The following is an 18459-nucleotide window of genomic DNA, read 5'->3' as shown; positions in this document are numbered from 1 at the left end:
TCGATCAGTGGAAATCAGTGGCCACCATCGCTATCGCCACAGAGAGAGAGATGGAAGAACGAGACGTCAATCGATGGAAATCAGTGGACGCCGTCGCCGTCGCCACAGAGAAAGAGAGATGGAAGAACGAGACGTCGATCGGTGGAAATCGGTGGAAACCAGTTGTTGCCGTCGCCATCGCCACAGAGAGAGAGATAGAAGAACGAGAGAGAGAGAGAGAGAGATGAGATAGAGAGAGCTGCTTCTGTAGTGAGTTTGATGATATTAGGTTTAGGGTTTTGTTTGGTTAGGCAACAAAAATAATGAACGGTCCAGATTTTTTAGGGAAAAAAAAAAATTTATTCTGTGCGGGCGGGTTGTGGCGGGTGCGGTTCAAACCCGCAACCCGCCCGCAACCCGAAAATTTGTAATATTTCAAACCGCACCCGACCCTAATATGTTTGCGAAACCGCCCATAACTGTGCGGGTAGGGTCGGGTAGGGCGGTTTGGGCGGGTCGGATGACCCTATGCCCAGCCCTAATGTTAACCTTTGTGTCTTTGGTGAAAGTTCAGAAACCCGCGTGGTTAGGTGTCGAGCTTTCCGGTTAATATCAGTAAAAATAAAAAATTAATAGTGCTTGTATAACCTGCTTGTAGGCATGTATCTAGGGATTCCCAAAGTTGTATTCACAGTCCTGTTTTCTATTATAAAGCAAATGATTTCTTGAATTGTGTTATAGACTTTGAATTACATGGTTTTGAAAGGAGATATAAAATGTTTTTGACATGAGTATTGCATATGCATTCACCTTTTATCTTTATTAAGATTCATAAACTGTGTTAGAGTATTTCTATTAGATTTTGGCTCACCATATATAAGAAAAACATTTTCAAGTACTGATGATATGTCTCCGCTAAGGATATAGCTTGGGAGGAACTTGGAATTGAAAGCTTCTTTTTTTGTTAAGGAAAATGTTTGGTAGCTCAAATTTTTGTGGCTCAAATGGCTCAAATCTGTCAAAACGACGTCGTTTTACACTCAAAATCTGTCAAAACGACGTCGTTTTGACAGATTTGAGCCATTTGAGCCACAAAAATTTGAGCTACCTATCATTGTCGTTTTGTTAATTGTTTTATTTAATTTGTACAATCCTAGGGCTTTAATGGTATTGGATTTAAATCCTTTTTTTTTTGACCAAGTATTATCTTGGAAAATTTTAGCCATTAGGGTATTATCTTATTTGTTTACTTTTCAATTCATTTATCTATTAAGTGACATATGCTATAAATTTAGGATTAGGCTTGTAAATATATATCTGCATATGTTATTCTTTTGGACAAGTAATTAGAATTAATAAAAAAAATTATATATATATATATATATTGTTGTTATTTATTAATATTATGAATGATTTATTATAATTATTTGGAGACATTACTGGGGATAGATTCTCATTAAGTAGAAAGCATATGTGGTTTTAACATGCGGATTCCAATTCTGTTCTATAAACTGATGCCCATTTAACATTGTCTCCTCATGAAAAGAAAAAACAATTATTCTTTTAAAGAAAATAAAAAAAATCCATAGCTGCTAGCTAGCCTCCAAAAATCTTTTTGATTTCCATAATACACACTTTTTTTCATTCCCTTCACAAACCACCCTCCTCATTCTTTGCCTTTTTAAAGCCTCATCCCCATCTTCTTCATTAGTTCATACCCATCCCTCAAAACACTTTCAGGTAGGCTCAACTCTCTCTCTCTCTCCCTCTCTCTCTCTCTCTCTCTCTCTCTCTCTCTCTCTCTCACACACACACACACACACACAATGAGCATGACTTCTTTTTATTGTTTTGTGGGTTTTTTTGCAAGATTGGATTATACATCTGATAATTTCATTTTCTTGATTTTCTTGAAATGAAAATGACCTAATATGATGATGATGTTGTGGATGTTTGTTTGTTTGTTTACATGTGTAGTAGAAGAAGAGAGTGAGAGATGAAAATGGGTGGGAGTGAGAAGAGTAAAGGAAATAAAAAGTTTCAGAAAAGCTACTTTGATGTGCTTGGATTGTGCTGTTCTTCAGAGGTTTCATTGATAGAGAAGATTCTCAAGCCTCTAGAGGGAGTCAAGGATGTCTCAGTCATTGTTCCATCAAAAACTGTCATTGTTGTCCATGACAACCTCCTAATCTCTGAACTTCATATTGGTATTATTATTAACCCAATACCTTCTTTTTTTTAAAAAAAAATTTATTGGCAAAAAAAAATATTATAAAAATATATATTAGAATATATGAAGGAGAACAAAACCAAACATCCATTAGTAAGAAAAATCCAATAACTTACTCGCCTATAAAACTAGTTAGCAAGATACTAATCAGCGAAAACGAAACTTTTAGTACAATTTAAATTTAAACTTCTAAAAAACATTCACATTCTTTCACCTAAAACACATTTAATTCATTTAAAAAGTTTTTGCTCTTAGATTTCTTCTCTTCTTGTTTCTTCGTTTGCTTCTTCGAATTTTCTTCGTTTAAAATCTCTCTCTCTAAAGAATAATGAATGTCTCAGTTGATCGTGAACTATATTTTTGTTTTTCCATCTTTTTTTTTTTCTTTATATGGCTACAACAAACCATTTCTTTTTATTTATTTATGTATTAACATAATGTTCTTAATAATATTAGGTGCAACAAAAAAAAAACAAAAAAAAAGAGAGAAAATGCATATACTGTGGTTGAGATTTATTTCTTAAGTATGACTCTGAACGAATTTCAATGATACAATACATTTTGTATGTAATTTTCTTTTTTTTTTTTTATGTGCGTTTAGCATTTTTATAATGTTCTTCCTTTTGTCTTTTTCCTTTTCTTTTCTTTTCTTTCTTTTTTTTTTCTTTTTTTTATAAAGATTTCACCAAGGTTGATGATCTTGCGACTCACGTGCCACACACCACCCATTGCAAATATTGGTTATGATATATTAAAGAATCTTTAATACCTATTATTTTTATAATATTTTATTTGTGTCATAATTTTTTAGTTTCATCTTATCTGTCACAATTGTATTGGTTTAATCGTCTCACCAATCATCTTCTATACCAATGCATTAGTGACAGCTATGTTACATGGACTCGGGTACGGGTGTCGGGTGCGGGTATGTATCTAGAGGTCGGACTCATCAAATCATAAATTTAAGGATACGCGGACTCGGCAAAAAAATGTCATATTTTTATATTTTTAATCTAATATGTGAGATAAAATAGTATTATATTTAATTTATAGTGTCAAAATGACATTTATAGCAATTATATAACAATATATACATATAATAATAGTGTTATATACAATTATATATGAAGTATCCGTTGAAAAGTATCCAACACATATTCCATACCCTTGTCCGAGTGTCGGGTGTCCGACACGGGTATTTGATTTAATTTGAAGATTCCATGTAACATAAAGTGACAGTTGTATAACAAATAAAATGTAATAAAATAATTTTACAATCACAACATTATTGAGACTAAAATTATATATGGCACACTATTTGTGCTTCCACAAACGTAAAGTTAGAAAAAAGTTGGGCTCATTTCATGACTAGTGGGCGTTAGTTTGCTTTAGTGATTATAATATATTACCCATTTTTATATGTATATATATTATTTGGAACATAATAGTAATTATTTGCTTTTATTATTTTATAATGATTATTTCTAAAAATAAACTAACTATAAGTTTCGGTTGGCAATTATATATAATAATGACATATTACGTTTTTTTTTTTTTTTTTGTGATTGGTGACTTATTATTACATAATTGACTCCACAATTTTTTTGATATTTTGTTCCTAATCATGTGCTCAAAAACTCAAAATATAAGGATTTTGACATATGATTATTTGGCTGAAAATGCAATAAAACAGGAAAATATGAAATATTTTAAAGAGAGGATCGCAAGCTCGAAATAAGTGCTTCAATATCTCACCAAATACCAAAATTTCACAATATTCATTTAACGTACTGTGAAAGTTCGACATGAGTTTAAAATGATCCACAAACATAATTTTTATTACAAAAATTTTCAATCACATTGATATAATTGTGAGATTTTTGAAAATTATGAGACAATAATAATTTTTTTTTTTAAATTATGTTGCTATATCACTTACCAATTTAATTGATATAGCAAAACAACGCTGCTGCAGACCTCTAATTAGAGGTGCAGCCGTACAGCTCTAGTGAGCTGTCAAGTAATAAAAAAAAAAAAAAAAAAAGTGAAGTAAAAGACAAAAGAAGGGGAAGAAAAACACAAATTAGAGCTCCATTAATGGTCTTTTTTTAGAGGTCTGAATCATTTTTCTATAGCAAAATCACATGGCACTGACCTCCTCACTAGAGCCTCTTTGAGTAATATTAAAAATCTCAAAAGTTTTATTAAAATTTTACCAAATGTCTCACATAGGTGTGGGGTCCACATAGAAGTCACATGATATAAGTCTCACACTCATGTAAAATATTTAGTAAAAGTTTTGACAAAACTTTTGGGATCTTTAACATTTTTATTTTTCTTTTCCTTGTTTTTTTTTTAAAAGAAGTGGTTCAATTTTTTACGAGTATTAGTTAAGGAAATGCTTTCATGATAAGGAAGAATTGTTAGGTTAAGAAAAGGTGGAGGAGGATTTTATTATATTTGGGAACCTGCAAACCAACTCATTAGGCTTTTGAGTTGAGATTTTTTTGATAGAGAGCATTAATTTTGGAACTCTAAAATTATCACTAATGACATGGCACTCAATAAAAAAAAAAATACAACACCAAGGCCAAAACATTAAATCATTCATGGTGGGGCCTACTGACACATCATTAGTGGTAGCACTAATTAGTTCTCCCACTCATTTTCCATTTTTTAAATGATTTTTTTCTTTTCTTTTTTTAAGAAATTCAAGAAATCTTATACTTTTGTGTTCTACTTGATTACACATTTTCGAAAACTATAAAAAATAATAATAATAATAATAATAAATAAATAAATAAATTTAAATTAAAAGTATTGAAAGAACAAAAGAAAAGCCAAAAAAAAATAATTTTTTTAGCTTCTTTTTTTGTCTTTAGTGAATTTTCTTTTAAAAAAATTAAATATCTTTTAAATTTGTCTACACAAGGTGGACCTAAAAAGTTTTTAAAAAAAATTAACATAATTTTGAAAAAAAATCAGTAAAGACAAAATTTGAAAGAAGAAAAAAATGACTTTTTTATAAGGTGATTCCATATAAGCCATTAGCTTTTCTTGCAATAATAATTCTGAATAAAGAAACATATCTAAATTATCTCTTGACAGTGATTGAAAATCACAAACTACTTTTTTATGTTGTTGATCAAAGTGCCCTTGGCTCTACCTTTTATTATTATCTTGTTTCCTTTATCTTTTGAGAAAAGCGTCTAACTAAGGTCAAGTTTGGTATACTTTAAATAATTTATTTTTTTATTTTTTTTATCATATTATCTCTCTACTTTTCTGCATATCTTTTTATAAAAAAAATAAAAAGTACACTTATTTAAGTCATCTCAAACAACCCCTAATTAATTGATTATGTTGATTATAACTTTTTCTTTGTGGGCCTTTATAGAAAATTTTGAGAAAATTACAAACGCATCACTTAAAATTTGTTTAAAATACATATTATTCTCAATATTTTTAAAAATTATATCATACCCCTTCAACTTTTTAATTGCTTAACAAATGACTAATTTTATTAATAAATTAGTAAGTTAATTAACAAATTTTAATAATATCACAAATATATTTCAATTAGTAATTCTGATAGTTTTATTGTTATATAAAAGAGTAGTTAGAAATCTCAATCTTTCTATAATAAATAAAAAAATTCTGACAATGGAAATTTGTAATTTTTAAAACTATAGAAGAAAATCTATATTTTAATAAAGCCTCAGGGGATGTAATTGTAATTTACCTTAGAATATAATTTTTAGAGTAAAATCCAAATACACTCGTTGATGTTCGCATAAAATACAGATTACCTTCTATAGTTTTGAAAATTACAAATATTTCTTTATCATGATTTTTTTTTTATTTAACAGAGTTAACAAAAAAATAAAATTTATAACTACTCTCTTATACAACAATAAAATTATCAGAATTCTTAATTAAAATATATTTCTGACATAATTAAAAGTTGTTAATTAGATTGATGATTTATTAATAAAAGAGGTCATTTGTTATACAATTAGAAACTTAAAAGGTGAAATGTAATTTTTAAAACTATAGGAAACAATTTATATTTTAAAAAAATCTCAAAAAGTGTAATTGTAATTTATCCATGAATATATAATTTTTATTCAGTTCTATTTATTTATTTGTTTTATTGCAGCTAAGGCATTAAATCAAGCAAGACTAGAAGCAAACGTGAGAGTTTATGGAAAGACAAATTATCAGAAAAAATGGCCAAGCCCATATGCAATGGCTTGTGGTGTATTGCTTTTGTTATCCTTTCTAAAGTACTTCTGTCGGCCCTTTCAATGGCTGGCTGTTGGTGCTGTCGTTATTGGTATTTGTCCTATTTTTCTGAAAGGACTTGCTGCCATCCGGAATTTCACACTTGACACTAACATTTTAGCCCTTATTGCAGGTAATTTTTACACTTGTTCACTTCATTTTTACTAGCAATTTTTTATGGTATCAACTTTTAATTTTTTTTAAATAACATTAAACTAGTTTTTTATTTTATATTATGATGAAACCCAATCGATTACTATAATAATTATAATGATGATTAAAAATAATACGTTATAAATATTAAGAAATTTCAAAAGTGTGATAGAAAAACTCTAAACAAGCATATATGAAATAAGATTCACACACAAGCAAAGAATTCGAATCACCAACGACTTAATGAAATGCATGAGTTATGGCCAATGGGCTAGCCCTATTGGTGACGATGGATTGAGAGGATGGCTAGTAGGGACGTCTGCCACCCTGATTTTAGAAATGACTATGTAAATACAATGATTTGGGTCTAAGGGATTATGTCAAAGAGGGTAAGAAAACATGTTCAGAAAGGATTTAGCGAATTTTGTGCTAGCGATCAATCGGCACTAAGAGTGATTGATCGTTTCATCAATTGTTGCTGAAAGACAACCCTGGCGATTGATCACCTAACGATCGCTAGCTACTGAAAATTTCAATGACATCTAAGCCTTCATACTAAAATTAAGCCCTCTACATCAGCAATCAATCCCTTCAATAGAGGGATCTATAGTTTCGAGATTGATCCCTAAGTAGAGGAGATTAATTGCCTCTTTCTGGTTTAGCGCTCTCCCTAGGGGATCGATCGCAACTTTCCTAAATCTGAAAAACTTAGGTTTTATTAAAAGGAGATTTTACACCCAAAAAAAAAATTAAAATTAAAATTATTAAAAAAAAAAAATTCATTTTGAAGAACCATTGAAAAGAATTTTTTGCCTTTCTAATATCAATCAAAATCATGGACTTCTTATGGAAACTAATATGCTAGCATGAGTATAAGGGTAACATAATGAAGCTTGATGATGATCACTACAAGAAAAATCACCTTTGGCGCCTAAAAAAGTCTATTTTTAATCGCCAAAAGTCGACTTTTTAGTTTCCCTGACTAAAATTTTTAGTCACCGCTTTTGTCGCGAATACATGGTCGCCGGAGGTATTGGCGACTAAAACTTTTTTAGTCGGCAAAAAATAGGTCTTTAGCGACCAAAGTTTTAGTCGCCAATAGTGATTTACACTTTTGAAAATCATACATTTAGCGACTAATCCTTTAGTCGCCAATACTCACTGAATCGCCGACTAAACCGTTTAGTCGCCAAAATAAAGACTTTTGGCGACTAATAATTTTAGTCGCCAAAGGTGCTTCCGTGAAAAGAAAAAAAATTACCAATTTTTTTGCTTTTTCTGAGATTCGAACCACCAACCTGTCCCACATTCTAAACCTTTAACAACACACTCCCTCCACTATGCCACTACAACACCACATGAATATATATGCAATATATATTATTTGTATAGTATATTGACCCGTATTAATATAAAACTATATATATAAATATTAATTATTTTTATTCAATATAATTTATATAAAAAATAAATTATTCACTAAAAAAAATTGAGGGCACTTTTGGCGACTAAATTACTGTAATTTTGGGCTACTAATTATTTTTTAGTCACTAAAAAAATAAGTTCCGCCTAAAAATAAACAGTTTTGGCGACTAAACCTGTTTTTGTCGCCAAAAACGTCCCCTTTTGGCTACTAAACTGAATTTTAGTCGCCAATTGGCTGTTTTTAGCTACTAAATTTTTTTTAGTAGCCAACAAGCTTCACTTTCAGCGACCAAACTGTTTTTAGTCGCCAAAACACATATAATCGGCAACCAAATTGTTTTTTAGTCACCAAAACCTATACTTTTGGCTACTAAATTATTTTAGTCGCCAAAAATCGTCACTTTTGGCTACTAAAAAATCTTTAGTCGGTAAAACCCATATAATCGGCGACTAAATTGATTTTTAGTCACCAATAACTATACATTTGGCTACTAAATTCTAATTCCATTTTAGTCGCCGAAAATGGCACTTTCAGCGACGAAAATAATTTTTTTAGTTACCATTTCTGCATTTTCTTGTAGTGGATGGAATGAGCTGATTGAGTTAAGTTAACCAACCTAACCAACTACCCAAATCCAAAGACAAAATTAATTCTACACGACATTACCATGTGATTTGTCACACAAAAATAACCAATTTACTATATTCTATTGCAAGTTATATTTCTTTTTAGGAATAATTCCAAGTATATTAACAATCTTACTAAAAATATAAGAGGCTAAATTTGATTGATTTTCGAAAAAAACAATATGTAAACATTTAATGATGTTTGAACATGTATACTTTTACTAAAATATTCATTTAACTAACAATTTCTCACATGTTTTATCTGATATTTTGTAGTCATGGGGTCCATTGCTCTACATGATTATTGGGAAGCTGGCTCAGTTGTCTTTCTATTCACTATTGCACAATGGCTTGAGTCAAGAGCAAGTCACAAGGTATGTTTAAAGAGAATATAATAGGGTAATACTATGAATTCAGATCACTTAGAGATTACTTAAAATTATTATTTTGTAATTTAGATTTATTCTAAATATAAATCTCATACTATACAAATTTAATTTTCACCATATAAACTCTCACCTAAAAAATTTTGAATGGTTGAGTGTGTGCCACAAACTTTTTCAAAAGAATAAGCTCTCTCTCTCTCGTGTTTGAGGCATGGTAAGCATACATGAAATTAACAATATGAAAAGTTGTTGTCCTTTGCTTTTTAAAGATTATTGAGTCCAAGTCTCATAGAACAAAATAGGGTAAATTATAAATACACTCCTGAGATTTACTTAAAGTACAGATTGTCTCCTATAATTTAAAAAATTACAAATACTCCCTTGTTAAAAAAATTTTATTTAACAGAATTAACTAAAAAAAAATTCATAATTGTTCTTCTATACAATAATAAAATTACCTAAATTATTAATTGAAAAAAATTTATAACATTATTAAAAATTGTTAATATAAAAAAATTTATAACATTATTAAAATTGACGATTTGTTATGAAATTAAAAACCTCAGTGGGTAGAATATAATTTTTAGAACTACAGGTGGCGATTAGTATTAATCAAACCTTAGGGAGTGTATTTGAAATTTACCTAATTATTATTGCCTAGCATTAATTTTTAATGCTTATTAATGCTCAAAAGCCGGTATATGTAGAATTAACCAAAATCATTGTTGTTCACAAATTGATCTTCTTTCAAGTGCTTGTACAATCATACATTCGATTCAACACATACATTGTTGTTAAATTAACATTGCTTCTCAATTTCAATATATTATATAGGGAAAAATTATGAGCATTGCTATTAATCCCTACATTTCTTCTTTGAACCCCAACCTAATTCATTTTTTTTTTTTAATTCTAATTTTGTCCCAATTGAAAATTCCACTATTACCCTCATTCCTAATATTCTAAACCTAATGTTCCAAATTCTAACCTAACCCTAATCACCTCCAGCAATACCACCATCTCTAACCATCCCTCATCACTGCAGCCTCCATCATCTCTGACCACTCCTCACCATCACAACCACCACTCTCTCCGTCACAATCAGCCATCACCTCCACCGACAAGCACCCCCATCTCCTATTGCAAATCTAAATTAGAGAAAAGAGATCAATCCATTCAGCACTATGTTATCGAACTAAAAGGATTTGTTCAGCACTGTCTTTCTGAACATTCAAGATTCGTTCAACACTGTGTTGTCGAACATTTAGGATTTGTTGAGCACTATGTTGCCGAACCCACTCCGCCATCGTGACCTCCCAATTCATTGTGAAAGAGAAAGAGCGAGAGAGAGAGAGATGAAATAAGGTTTTCAAAAGAAAATGAAGAAGAAAAGAGAGAAAAGGGAGAAAGAATGCAAGAAATCACTCACCATAGCCTATGATAGAGGTTTTAATGGTGGCCATTGTTGATGAGTCTTTTCTTTTGCTCTATTTCTCACTTGAAAAATCTAGAAATCCCCTAGATGTTGATTTGTGATTATGTATCAATTTTAAGCAGAATATAACAATCCCAATCAAACAATCAAGACAAAAAGACACAACGATTTAACGTAAAAAAAACCACAATTGGACACCTCCAACTATGATCAAAAAAACCGCGGGCAACAGCCACAAGAACAATCCACTAAGAAGATTTAAAGGAATTACACAGGTATACTCTCAATTACCTAGCGAATCCACAACGCCTAATTGAACCAACCTCTATGTGCCTCTTCCAACCCGTCTTCACCTCGGAATTGTCTTTACGATGAGCCACCCCGGAATCCACCAAAGCTTCAGGCTCGAATTCGTCAGAATCCACCGAAGAACAACTCTCTCTTTTGTAGAACAAAACACAACCTTTGATGTACTCTCTTTAAACCATGAGTTGAATACTCAATAAAACATCAAAGAAAACTCACAAAGTATCCCCAGATATAAACCCTAGAAACCAAAAAGAAGATCTGGAGTAGTAATCCTAAAATCTGACCCAACACGCGAACTTATAGAATCTGTCCCGCGATCTCCGCTCAAGCGCCCAACAGCCCGCTCGAGCAGGCTTCAGCAAAATATGCGCGAAATATCACAGAGGTCCGCTCGAGCGCCAGAAATCCCGCTCGAGCGCGAAATCACACAGCTCAGTACTTTTGCAGGCGACCAAAACTGCTCGATCCCCGTCATAATCAGCGAAGTGGCAATCTTGAAAGCAATAGCATCACAAACTTCTCTGAAAAGCACAATTCGGGTTGGATTCGCATCTAAACACTCATAGTCTCACTAAAATAAAAAGTGTGAAAATAAATACAACTGAAAGGAGTTTTGTCAAACGGGATTGCCAAAAATAAAACCTAACATCACTCATACTTGATTTGAAAGTAAGAAAACAAAGAAAACAAATATAGAATCCAAATTAAAGAGAGAAGTGGAAGGGGTTAGGGTTGGGTTTGGTTTGGGTTTGGGGGCATAGTTAGGTATTATGGTGGGGGTTTAAAGAAAAAATATAAGGGTTTCATTTTGCTGAGTGAGGGTTTAAAGAAATGGGTAGGCCAAAGTAATTAGGTGGGGGTAAATATCAGCCCTCAAAATTATATCGATAGTTTTTGCATTTTGTTCCTTATGTCATTTTGACCTCTACACTTTCAATTGACTCAATTTTAACTTTTTATTTAAAATTTACACTATTACACTTATTAACAAAAAAATTGTCACTGAGTTGCTTAACTCACATAGTTGAGTAAGTTGATAATTTTTTTTGCTGAAAAGCATAGCACATGCCTGCTGTGTACTCATTTTTCATTAAAAGAAACCGCTAATGAATGTAATCAATGAAATCATGTTGAGATAAATTACACAGTCAAGATGAAAATCAAGGGAGTTGAAATTACAACGGTCGAAGTGACACAATGACCAAAGTAAAAAGATTACCGATATAATTTGTCATATTATAAACATTAATTACAGAGTAGTGGTATACAAATAGAAAGTTTGTACAAGATTATGCAGCTTATAGGAGTCCATCTATTTAACAACATAAGGGTTGTTATTATCAATATAATTTATTAATACTGTCACATCATTCTGAAAGCACACATTTTATCCACAAATTATGGTGAAATAACATTTTTCTTAATTATACATCGTTATGACAATAAGTTTAATATATATATATATATATGTGTGTGTGTGTGTGCAGGCCAGTGCTGTGATGTCATCATTGATGAACATAGTCCCTCAAAAAGCTGTAATAGCTGAAACTGGGGAAGAAGTTGATGCTGACGGAGTTGAGGTGAATACAATCCTTGCTATTAAGGCTGGTGAAATTATACCCATTGATGGAATTGTTGTAGATGGGAAATGTGAAGTAGATGAGAAAACATTAACAGGTGAATCATTTCCTGTTTCCAAACAACATGATTCTACTGTTTGGGCTGGTACTATCAATCTCAATGGTATGTAACACATTTCCTTAGTTCTTTCACTGTTTTATATGTGTATGTGTATATATAATTTTAGAGAAATTACGCTGATAGTCCTTATACATTATTTGTTTTGTTATTTTAATCCCTGTAATTTTAATTGGTCCGATTTTAACCATGTATTTTAGATTTTGTGTCAATGAGGTCTGATTGATGACCGCTGTTAGGTTTTTAGATAGAAAATATGCATGTGGATGGGCGACGGGGGCATGGAATAGGGAAAGGGAATGGGCAGGGAAGAGGACTGTTAAAAGGGAGTCTGAGAAGGAGGGAAGAGGGAGGACGAATGAGGAAGGTAGTCAGTGGTGTGGTGGAACGGATGAAAGGGAGGAGGATGTTAAAATATGTCCCACAACACCGGGAGTTGCCCTATCTGTACTGGTTATAAGACTCTAATTTCTCTCTCCTTAATATCTGAGTGATAAGGAAAAGTGTAGACTGGGCTTTTCAATTTGGTATCAGAATTAGGTTAGATCTGTGATTGATGTGTTGTTTGTCCAGCTACTCTATGTTGTGGTCCAAGAAGACAAAGTATTTAATGAAGAGAATGTGTGATAACACATTTTGTTCCTTTTTCAGGTTATGTCAGTGTTAGGACTACAGCTTTAGCAGAAGAATGTGTGGTGGCTAGAATGGCAAAGCTAGTAGAAGAAGCTCAAAACAACAAATCCAAAACTCAAAGATTCATAGACAAATGTGCCAAGTTCTACACACCAGGTGAGCCAATTTGATTAAAAACTTGATTTAAAATGGATACTTTAGTATAGCATTTGTTTGATTGTTTGAATACCACAATGCTCCACTTACTTTCTTAACAAAAAATTGCATTTTTAAAGTTGGTGGAACATTACTTGCAACTTGCAAGTGTAGAAAGTCTCTGTTTGATTGAGTTCTCAAATTTTGTTTTTTTTTTTTTAAAAAAAAAAAAATTGGTGAAGAAATGTAAAAATCACAAAATCTAATTATTTTTAGATGATTCTCTTTTTGAGAGTTGAAATAATTTTTAAAAATTTAAAATTATATTTTTTATGTCTTTTTATGTTAAACAACTTTGTAATTTTCCAAAAACAACAGAGAACATTCAACCAAGTTTCTTATTTTTCTAAGAACTCTTTACTTTTTACTACAACCCATCTTCTACTTTCTAATTTGTTTTAAAAAAATAAAAAATAAAAAATAAATAAATTTATAGAAAATTAGTTATTAAAATTCAACCAAGTTCTTACTTTCCTAAGCACTCTTTGCTATAACCCATGTTTTATTTTTCTAATTTTTCAAAAAAACAAATCAAAAAACAAGTTAGGAAAATTCAACCAAGTTCTTATTTTCCTAAACACACTTTACTTTCTATTATAACCCATGTTCTACTTTCTGCTTTCTACTTTTCACTATAACTCATGTTCTACTTATATATATATATATATATATTGGTAAATTACAAATACACCCCCTGAGATTTGTTTAAAATACAGATTGTCTCATGTAGTTTAAAAAATTACAAATACCCCTTTATTAGAATTTTTTATTTAACAGAATTAACTAAAAAAATGAAATTCATAATTTCTCTCCTATACAATAATAAAATTACCTAAATTATTAATTGAAACATATTTTTACAATAATAAAATTACCTAAATTATTAATTGAAACATATTTTTAACATCATTAAAAACTATTAATTGACTTGATGATTTATTAATAAAATGAATTATTTGTTGTGAAATTAGAAATCTTAGGGGGTGGAATGTAATTTTTAAAACTACAGGGGCGATTTGTATTTTAATAAAATCTCAAGGGGTGTATTTATAATTTATCTTTTTTTATATAAAAAAATCAGAAAATAAGTTCTGAAAATTCAACTTAGCTCTTATTTGAGAAATTATTCAATATTCCTAGAATATCACGTGTCCGTACTTCTTAACTAATCATTATTTAATATACCCTACCCCAATCACCCAACACAATACCCCACCTACCTACTTTTTCCACCAATCACAATGCTATAAAATACCGCGGTCTATACTAATTTCACCTTTTATTTTCGTAAGAACTCTTTACTTTTTACTATAACTCATGTTTCTACTTTCTAGTCTATGATCATCTTTTGCTTCTTCTCTTTTACACGTTTCCTTCCGGAATGTGTGTTATGCAGCGGTTGTGGCTATATCAGCTGGTTTGGCAGTGGTTCCGGCCATTCTAAGGCTTCAAAATCAAAACGAGTGGTTTCACTTGGCATTGGTAGTTCTCGTTAGCGCATGTCCATGTGCACTTATACTCTCAACACCGGTTGCTACTTTTTGTGCCCTTTCGAAGGCTGCAACATCAGGACTTTTAATCAAAGGCGGAGAGTATCTTGAAACTCTCTCTAAAATAAAGATCATAACTTTCGACAAAACAGGGACGATAACAAGAGGAGAATTCCTAGTGACTAAATTTCAATCTGTGTCTGATGATGTTAGCCTAAACACACTTCTTTACTGGTAAGTGCATCTAATTTTTCTTTTTAATATAAGACAAATATCATAAAATTCTGATGGAAAATTTCAAAACACTTTTTACTCTTGATAATCCAAGAAAATATTTTGAAGGGTTTCAAGCATAGAGAGTAAGTCAAGTCATCCAATGGCAGCTGCACTTATCGACTATGGACGGTCCCATTCGGTTGAACCAATGTCTGAAAAAGTGGAAGAATTTGAAAATTTTCCAGGAGAAGGGATTCACGGGAAAATTGATGGGAAAGATGTGTATGTTGGAAATCTAAAAATGGCTTTGAGAGCAGGGTGTTCAACAGGTGAAAAAACCTACTACCTAAATCATCTTCTAAATCAAACCAATTTTTACTCTAGAAGCAACTGGTAATTTGATAATGGAACAAATTTATCTTCTAAGCTGCCAAACATATTTATCATTTCTTCTGCGGATAAAAAAACCACTTGCCGTTCCTAAAATATGCGTTTCGTATTATCAATTTTGTCCCTAAAGTTTTCAATTTGAATCATAATCGTACAAATCCAAATAGCCGTTAAAATCGTTATGGAATAATTGTAAATTTCAACTATGGTCCTTAAAGTATATATTTTGTTTCATTTTGGTCCCTAAAGTTTTGATTTTATCAATTTTGTCCCTCGTTCAAAGTTTATGTTTCATCTTTTCCATCAATGTTTGGGGACCAAACTGACAAAACTAAAAGCTTTAGGGGCGATAAGTGTATGTCATTATCATTCCGTTAACTATTTAGATGGTATGTTTGAAATTGGTCCAAATTGACTCAAATTAAAAATTTTAATGAATGAGAAAGGACCGAAATGATACGAAATGCATACTTTAAAGACTATAGATGTAATTTATTCTTTCTTCTTCTTCTTTTTCCTATTCAACCAACTCACTTAATCTTTTGAACTTTTCAGTTCCAAGGTTGGAAGGTGATACTGATGGAAAGTCCATTGGTTACATATTCTTGGGAGGAAGTCTTGCTGGAATTTTTAGTCTCTCAGATGTATGTAGAACTGGAGCTAAGGAAGCAATAAAGGAGCTCAAATCAATGGGCATCAAAACTGCTATGCTTACAGGAGATAGCCATGAGGCAGCTATAGTTGCACAAAATCAGGTGAATAATCATCCGTTTTTAACTTTGTAAGAAAGGTAAGGGATGGTATCAGACACGACACGGGACATCACTCCTCAGACACTTCTTAATATTTGGACACACATAAAACACATTACAAATTTAAATAAAATAATTTGAAATTCAATTATAAAACAAGAATAATGTATATTTGTTCTCCTTTAGATATTTTAAAAAAAAATTATTTTTGACGTACATATTTATATATATATATATATGACATAAATAATTATTTATCCTCATATATTTCATATATGTAGTAAAATTTACTTATCCAAATATATATATATATATATATATATGTGGAGTAAATAGAGATAATTACAAATCAAGATTGTTGACCAAAAGTATTTGCAAACAAATGGGGTACAACTATTTCTTCTATATATATATATAAAGGAGTTATTTACACCAAAGCCCCCTCAACTATTCACGAATATCACTTTACTCCTCTCTTCAATGAATTCATACATTTTGACCCCCTCAACTATAAAAATATATCACTTTCAACTCTTTCAGACTTCTTCTAGACCACCTAAAGAGGGATGTATTTATACAATTTTCATAATTGATAGTCAATATGTATAAGTTCATAACGAGGGGAGTACAGCGATATTCGCTAATAGTTAAGGAAGTTTTAGTGTAATTAACCCTTAAAAAACACAGCAAAAGTTTCACCCCACAAACATTCCCACATTTTTTGTAAATATTTGCCCCACTTTCTATTTACTAGTAATTTTTCCTAATAAATATATAAAATTATACATTTTACACATATCTGACATTTTTTTTGAAAATTTTCCGTGTGAACCTATCTTCTTAGCATACAACTTGCAAGTTTTTTGTTTTTCTTTTTTCTTTTTCCCCTTAAAAAGGTCCTATTAAAAAAATTTATTTTTATTTTTATCTGCAGCTAGAGGGTGCTTTGGAGGTAGTTCATTCAGAACTTCTTCCTCAAGACAAGTCAAGAATCATAAAACAATTTCAGAAAGAAGCTCCAACAGCAATGGTTGGTGATGGCCTCAACGATGCCCCTGCATTAGCTGCAGCTGATATCGGCATCTCAATGGGCATTTCAGGCTCTGCACTTGCAACGGAGACAGGCAATGTAATTCTCATGTCAAACGACATTCAAAAGATACCCAAAATCATCCGTCTTGCAAGAAGAACACGAAGAACAATAATCATGAATGTGATTTTATCGATTCTAACCAAAGCCGCTATACTTGCGTTGGCATTCGCGGGTCATCCTCTTGTTTGGGCTGCAGTGCTCGCTGATGTTGGGACGTGTTTGGCTGTCATCTTTAACAGCATGTTGCTTCTACGTGGTAGACAGAAGCACATAGTAACAAAAAAGTGTTGCAAATCTTCTCACAATAGAACTCAAACAACGTCCAAGCCTCCAAGTTGTTGTTCCCAGAAAGATGCTCCGAGTCATCAGTCTGGTCCCTATAGTTCTTCAAACACGTGTGACAACAAAACGAGCTCAAACTCAACGAACGTACATGGCTGTTGCGCACATCGAGATCAGGAAAAAGAGGCAAAGCACTCAGATCAAGAAAACCATTTGAGTCTCAGTTCATTTGAAATTAGCCAAAACACGACCACAACTAATGGTCATTGTCACTTGAATCATTGCAACCATAACCATGTTGTGGAAAACCATGTTGTTGATACAGAACACGGCCATTTTGATTCAAACCATGGTGGAGACAATTGCTCGGACATTCATGCACCACCGATTGATATTTCAACGGGGAATGAACACATGGGATGTGAAGCTACTACTAAGACTTGTTTCAATTTGGAGAAGAGACAAATTGGAGGGTGTTGCAATAGTTTTAGGAAGGAATGTTGTTGTAAGAATGGACATTTTGGAGCTACTACTTTCGGAGGAGAATTAACAAAGATTATCATTGAGTAAAATGTACATGGAAATTTAGGACTTTGAAGGAGTTTTTAAGAACTTTATAACTCCATTGTTAATTTTCTCAAGAAAATAGGACATTTTGATGCAAATATATTAATGATATAGTCAACAAGAACTGTACCCAATTAGTAATTTTATTATAGCTACAAATTAAGAGATTGTCATTAAGACAATATAAAAAATAAAAACTAAAAAGTGTTACATCCAATCTTGGTATTCAAATTCATAGGATCTTCCAATGGCCGCATTGATATATATATATTGGACATGTGCCTACTTCATGTCACAAAATTAACCTAATGAATC

General features: G+C 31.6%; 1 protein-coding gene across 2 annotated transcripts; it reads left to right on the top strand.

The window, feature by feature from the left end:
* Positions 1-1487: 1487 nt before the first annotated feature.
* Positions 1488-18265, top strand: LOC114312609 (putative inactive cadmium/zinc-transporting ATPase HMA3). 2 transcript variants are annotated; one of them, XM_028258866.2, is made up of 10 exons: positions 1488-1719; positions 1957-2186; positions 6369-6626; positions 8975-9072; positions 12316-12571; positions 13178-13315; positions 14751-15078; positions 15187-15389; positions 16006-16205; positions 17137-18265. In XM_028258866.2, exons 2-10 carry the CDS (start codon positions 1976-1978, stop codon positions 18145-18147), a joined length of 2703 nt encoding a protein of 900 aa, XP_028114667.2. In that variant the 5' UTR covers positions 1488-1719; positions 1957-1975; the 3' UTR covers positions 18148-18265. The 2 variants fall into 2 exon arrangements, with proteins under 2 accessions (XP_028114667.2, XP_028114681.2); XM_028258880.2 differs by having other exon boundaries at positions 1637-1719; positions 1960-2186.
* Positions 18266-18459: the final 194 nt, after the last annotated feature.

Source organism: Camellia sinensis, chromosome 4, assembly GCF_055761805.1.
Source record: "Camellia sinensis isolate YWXY chromosome 4, ASM5576180v1, whole genome shotgun sequence".
NCBI classification, from domain to species: domain Eukaryota; kingdom Viridiplantae; phylum Streptophyta; class Magnoliopsida; order Ericales; family Theaceae; genus Camellia; species Camellia sinensis.
This window is presented reverse-complemented; position numbering and strand designations above follow the sequence as displayed.